Source organism: Bos taurus, chromosome 1 (assembly GCF_002263795.3).
Source record: "Bos taurus isolate L1 Dominette 01449 registration number 42190680 breed Hereford chromosome 1, ARS-UCD2.0, whole genome shotgun sequence".
NCBI lineage: Eukaryota > Metazoa > Chordata > Mammalia > Artiodactyla > Bovidae > Bos > Bos taurus.
Genome location: NC_037328.1, coordinates 2,308,382 through 2,314,381, shown reverse-complemented (window position 1 = coordinate 2,314,381; position 6,000 = coordinate 2,308,382). Strand labels below are relative to the sequence as shown.

Here is a 6,000-nt window from a genome sequence, read left to right as displayed (position 1 = left end):
CTTGAGGGCTCCTTTCAAAGCATGCGTTTAATGTAATCGGGGACACTGCATGTACAGTTTCGCACCCTGTTTTACTAACGGTGTTTTCCACTCACCCGCAGGGGAAAAGTCCCCTTTCACCTCCTTTTCTGCCACAGTCAAGCGGCTGACAGCGGCCCCTGGAGCAGGGAGCGAGAGGCGGGGCCCAGACGGGGGCGGGCCCTGCAGGGCGGGGCCTCTATCGCCCCGCCCCTCCCCCGGTTCCCGGAAGCAGCCTCGGAGTTGGCAGGCTGGCGCGCGTACGTGCGACCCCGGCGTAAGGGGTCGGGGGGTGTGCCCCGGTGCCTGGCGGCTGTCCGCGGGGCTCCCCCGCTTGAGCGCCCTCCTGGGTCCCGGCGCGACTATGGCGCGCAGCCTCCTGAGCTGGCTGGGCGGCTGCCTCCTGATGTCAGGTGAGGGGTCTGCGGGGAGGGGACGCTGGGTAGCCTCCGGGGCGTCGGCTCGACCCCCGGGGCTGCCCGCGCTGGGACCCCGTCTCGCCTGTGGCGCTGCGTCCCGACTGGAGGAAGTGAGCGCGGGAAGCGGGAGGCGTGGCTACGACGCCGGGCAGCGTTGACCCCCAAAGACAACCCCCCCGCCCTCCCCCGAGCACACCCCCAGAGGCGCGCTCAAAGTTTAAGTTCCTGGGCGGGCTGTTAGGCCCAGCACTCCAAAGTCTGAATTCTGCCCCTCAACTCCTACAGCTCTAGGGCTTCTGAGTTCTAAATCCAGTGAAACCTTTCCTGTCCTGCTCCAAACTGTGTGTGTGTTAGTCACTCAGTCGTGTCCGACTCTTTGCGACCCCATAAACTGGGGCCCGCCAGGCTTCTCTAGCGGTTCATGGAATTCTCCAGGCAAGAATACCGGAGTGGGTTGCCATTCCCTCCTCCAGGGGATCTTCCCGACCCAGGGATTGAACCCTGGTCTCCTGCATCGCAGGCAGATTCTTTACCACTTGGGCTACAGGATAGTCCGCCAAACTGCCTGCCCAGGTTCAAATAACACTATGGATCCTTCCTTCCTTTCTGATGGATCTCTCATTCTCCGGTTTCCCTCCCACCTATATCAGGCTGTTTCTCCCTGGGATTCTCCACCTCTATCAGCCAAGTTCATACCCAGTTCTCTTCTCTCGTTCTCCTACACTACTACCTCTCTAGGGGCTACCAGCAGAACTTTGGCATTAAATACCAACTCTGGGCTTCCCTGGTGGCTCAGATGGTAAAGAATCTGCCTGCAATGCAGGAGATCCAGGTTCCATCCCTGGGAGGGGAAGATCCCCTGGAGAATGAAATTGCAACCCACTCCAGTATTCTTACCTGGAGAATTCCTTGGACAAAGGAGCCTGGCCAGCTGCAGTCCATGGGGTGCCAAGGAGTCTTAACACTGTGGCGGGACTAACACTAACACTGGACTTCCCTGGTGGCTTGGTGATAAAGAATTTATCTTGCCAATGCAGGAGGTGTAGGTTTGATCCCTGGTTAGGGAAGATCCCCTGGAGTAGTAAATGGCAACCCACTCCAGTAATCTTGCCTGGGAAATCCCATGGTTAGAAGGAGCCTGGTGGGCTACAGTCCATGGGGTTGCAGAAGAGTCAGACACAGCTTAGTGACTGAACAACAACAACATGGGCTCGTGACTTTCAAATTTCTATCTGTTGGTGCTAGTTGGGTGATGGTCCGGTGGCAGTTATTATACTCTTCTCTGTACTTCTGTGTATGTTTGGCATTTTCTGTTAAAAAGTTTAACAACTATTTCTATCTCTAGCTCAAATCTACCCTCTGTGCCCCAGGCTTATTCATCCAGCTGTCTCTGACATTCCTACTTATGTATCCTTCAGTATCTCAAACCTAATGCAAATCCTAAAATTGTTGTTTTTGTTCAGTTGTGTCTGACTCTTTGCAACCCCATGGACTGCAGCACACCAGGCTTCTCTTTCCTTTCCTTTGCTGTCTCCTGGAGTTTGCTCAAACTTATGTCCATTGAGTTGGTGATGCCATCCAACCATCTCATCCTCTGTCGTCCCCTTCTCCTGTCTTCAATCTTTCCCAGCATCAGGGTCTTTTCCGATGAGTCAGTTCCTTGCATCAGGCGGCCAAAGTATTGGAGCTTCAACTTCAGCAACAGTCCTCTCAGTGAATATTTGGTGGTGTTTGATTTCCACCCCCAGCCCCAGTCAGAGCATAAGGTGCTTAAGCAAGGAGTGGCTATTAACATCTACTTCTTCACACCGAATGTATCAGGAAGTCTAAAGTTTATACATCTGGAAATAGATTTAAAATCTACCCCCTAACACCTTTCTGTTGTTGTTTTAGTCACTCAGTCATGTCCTACTCTTTGGTGACCCCATGGACGGTAGCCCACCAGGCTCCTTCTGTCCATGGGATTTCCCAGGCGAGAATACTGGAGTGGATTGCCATTTCTTTCTCCAGGGGATCTTCTTGACCCAGGGATCAAACCCACGTTTCCTACATTGGCAGGTAGATTCCTTACCACTGAGCCACTTGGAAAGCCCTCACACCTTTCTGCCACCACCCAAATTCCAGGTCACCTCATCCATCCCCACGTCTCTATTGCTGTCCTCCCCTTAGCAATTTCTTCTCTTCAAATACCATCTCAGACTCCTCAGCACTGCTAAAGCGTGTCTCCCTCTCCCACAAGCCCATGTGAAGACTTTGAGCCAGAGTACATGACCTGAGTATTGGACATGGTTATTTTCTTGGGCAACTATTTTGAGAAAGAGAGTTGCCAACTTTTTTCCCTTTATGTTTACAGCATTAGGAATGGTTCCACCTCCTGAAAATGTCAGAATGAATTCAGTTAATTTCAAGAATATTCTACGATGGGAGTCACCTGCTTTTCCCAAGGGGAATCTGACGTTCACAGCTCAGTACCAAAGGCAAGTCTGGGCCGCTCTTGGCAGGAGGGCACCAAAGGATGGTGGCCTTGGCAGGGCTGGTCACTGGGCTGGACCAAGGAGAGAGCCTGACTGCTGTCACCCAAGTGACCATAACAGCCCAGGGAGAGCATTTCCCCTGGCCTTTTTCATTCTGTCCCAGAATTCTTGTGAAAGCTCTGTTCCCTGAAAACAGACAGTAAAATCCTTTCTCCTGTTTCTTGTGATGGTTCATGGTGTGACAGACATTTTAGCCTATAGATCGTGGGTGTCATCAGCCACCAAGGCAGCTTGCTGCAATGTGAACTTATCAGGCTTATCACTGTTGATGTTTTTTAAGAGAAAAATGCCAATGATGAGACCATCTTCCAGTTATTAGAGTAATATTGCTGAAAATGAGAGTGTTAGTTGCTTAGTTGTGGACAACTCTGTGCCACTCCATGGACTGTAGCCCCCAGGCTCCTCTGTCCATGGAATTCTCCAGGCAAGAATACTGGAGTGAATAACCATTCTCTTCTCCAGTGGATCTTGCCGACCCAGGGATCGAACCCAAGTTGCCTACATTGCAGCCAGATTCTTTACCGTCTGAGCCACCAGGGAGGCCCAGAGTAATATTGCTTAAAGCCAACAGTTTGTAAGTGGGAGCTATCCAAGAAAACCGAGGTATGCAAAGCAGGCAGGAAGCCCCTTGCTAGCTTACCACTCACCCGCCTAGGTTATAAACTGCATACCTCAGTGCTGGGAGGTACAGATCATTTGCATAGTGGGTGCTCAGCTACTCTGAGGTGGTGTCCCGAAACTGAATTGTAAGAGAGCTGCTGGCTGTTGAAAGCTGTCTCCTCTGAAGACAGCAGAGGCTTAAGAAGAAAGGGTGAGTGTGACCTCAGTGATGTTCCGAGCTCCCAGGACCTGCCCTCCCTGTCAGTTTCTCCCTGTGCCGGGCCTGCCACCATATGTCACAGGCTGGGCTGCAGGTGACGCATCTTTGTGACGGGTGCAAAACAGCAACAGGAGGCCAAAGGGCAGTGAGCCGCACACCTGCTTCCTGTGTGGCTCAGAAACAGATAAAGGCAGATACACGCCCTCAGTGAGCTGGGAGGGGGTGCAGACACCCTCCGTGAGCCGGGAGAGATGCAAGTCTCAGATGCTTTGATCCTACACTCCTCGTTTTACCACCATATCCAGAGCTTGCTGAGTCAAAGAAGAAGGAGAAATATAAATAAGATCACCTTTGTTTACACTTTTTTTTTTAACTTTTTAGTTCAAAATAATTCCCAAGTAATAAAACATTTCAAAATATCAAGTATAATGCAGAAAACTTCCAAATAGCCTATATCCACATTCACCAGTTTTTAAGGTCTGCCATAGTGTCTCTAGCAGAGACATTACTTTGCCAACAAAGGTCCGTCTAGTCAAGGCTATGGTCTTTCCAGTGGTCATGTATGGAAGTGAGAGTTGGACTGTGAAGAAAGCTGAGCGCCAAAGAATTGATGCTTTTGAACTGTGGTGTTGGAGAAGACTCTTGAGAGTCCCTTGGACTGCAAGGAGATCCAACCAGTCCATTCTGAAGGAGATCAGCCCTGGGATTTCTTTGGAAGGAATGATGCTAAAGCTGAAACTCCAGGACTTTGGCCACCTCATGCGAAGAGTTGACTCATTGGAAAAGACTGATGCTGGGAGGGGTTGGGGGCAGGAGGAGAAGGGGACGGCAGAGGATGAGATGGCTGGATGGCATCACCGACTCGATGGACATGAATCTGAGTGAACTCCGGGAGTTGGTGATGGACAGGGAGGCCTGGCGTGCTGTGATTCATGGGGTCGCAAAGAGTCGGACACGACTGAGCGACTGAACTGAACTGAACTGAACTGATAGTGCCTCTGTCCTACATAATGCCTTCTGCCCCTTGATATGTCATTGTGTGTTTCATAAGAGCAAGGATAACCTTTTACATTACTGCAGCAGCAGCATCAAGATTTGGCAGTTTCGCCAGTGGTGCTGTCCTGGCATCTCAGTCCATATTCCAGTTTTGTCAGTCTCCCCGAGGACTTAAGATGGGTCAGCCGGAGACTTAATTTTTTTCCCATGCTGTGTATTTTCTAGCCTTGATTGGTTAATTTCATCTCTGTGTTTTCTCCACTCTGTCTTGATAGCTCTGGGGGTTTCGTTGTGGAAAATTAGCTTTCCTCTCTGTCTCTCTCTCTCCCTATAGTGTATTTCTTATTGTTCTGTTCTTTGTTTCTTTGCCATTGGAGTAGAAGGGTTTGGTTTTAGATGTTTGTCTTTTAGATGAGAGCTGCAAATAACTAAGAGTGAAACCTGGATTCCAGTCTCCTGAGCATAGATGTGTAGACCGAGCCGGGCCTCTGCTGGGGAAAACAAAACATACGCTGGGTGTGGAAGAAATTTGACCCTGAAAAATGTGTTTACCCTTCTATGGCTCTAGAAAACATTTGATTAGAATTCAGCCTGAGTGGTCACACAGCACAAATTCTCATTGTCTGTGTGCATTGCATAGGGGTGGCCAAGGGTGGGGCTTCAGAGAATGTACTGGTGGTTTTAATATGGAAACATCTAAAACAACTAGGTGTAAATACAGGGAACAGATCACATTAACTAGTTAATGGAAAGAAAGGTATGTGTAGATACTATTTAAAAATGACCTAATGAAAGGGAAGTCACTGCAGAATAACCTGAAAGACTCTGTGTTCTGCTCAATTGATGCTTTAGTTTAAATGTATGGAAGAAATGGCTACATGTGGGAAAAGCCCCTTCAAGGAATGACCCCTGGATTTTCCCAATGATGGGATGTTAAGCAGCCATAAAAAGTTGATTGATTGAGAAAGTGTTTATGGCCTATTTAGTGAAACAAGCAGACAGTAAGCCCAATTATCTCTGCCTCCTGAGAGTGGGGTGGAGTGTGCAGGTGGCGCTCTGAAGTCAAGCAGACCTGAGTTCCATGAGCGAGTTTCTAGACTTTCCACCCTGTTCCTTGTCTGTAGAATAAGGGTGATGTCATTTCTGCCCGCCTGTGAAAATTCAGTGAGGTAGTACTGTTGAAGTAGCACACTGCTGGACACCTGCATGCTGA

General features: G+C 49.6%; 1 protein-coding gene across 7 annotated transcripts in view; it reads left to right on the top strand.

Annotated features, from left to right (window-relative positions):
- The first annotated feature begins 295 nt into the window (after positions 1 to 295).
- The window catches only part of IL10RB (interleukin 10 receptor subunit beta), a 56,963-nt gene continuing 51,258 nt past the window's right edge, over positions 296 to 6,000 (top strand). For 6 of the 7 annotated variants that reach the window (XR_003034633.2, XM_059886812.1, XM_015464887.3 and 3 more), the window contains exons 1-2: positions 296 to 431; positions 2,791 to 2,914. Coding sequence is in view for 6 of the 7 variants with exons in the window: in XM_059886812.1 (XP_059742795.1) it covers positions 383 to 431; positions 2,791 to 2,914 (173 nt within the window). In the remaining variant the exon portion in view is untranslated. 7 annotated transcript variants of the gene reach the window in all.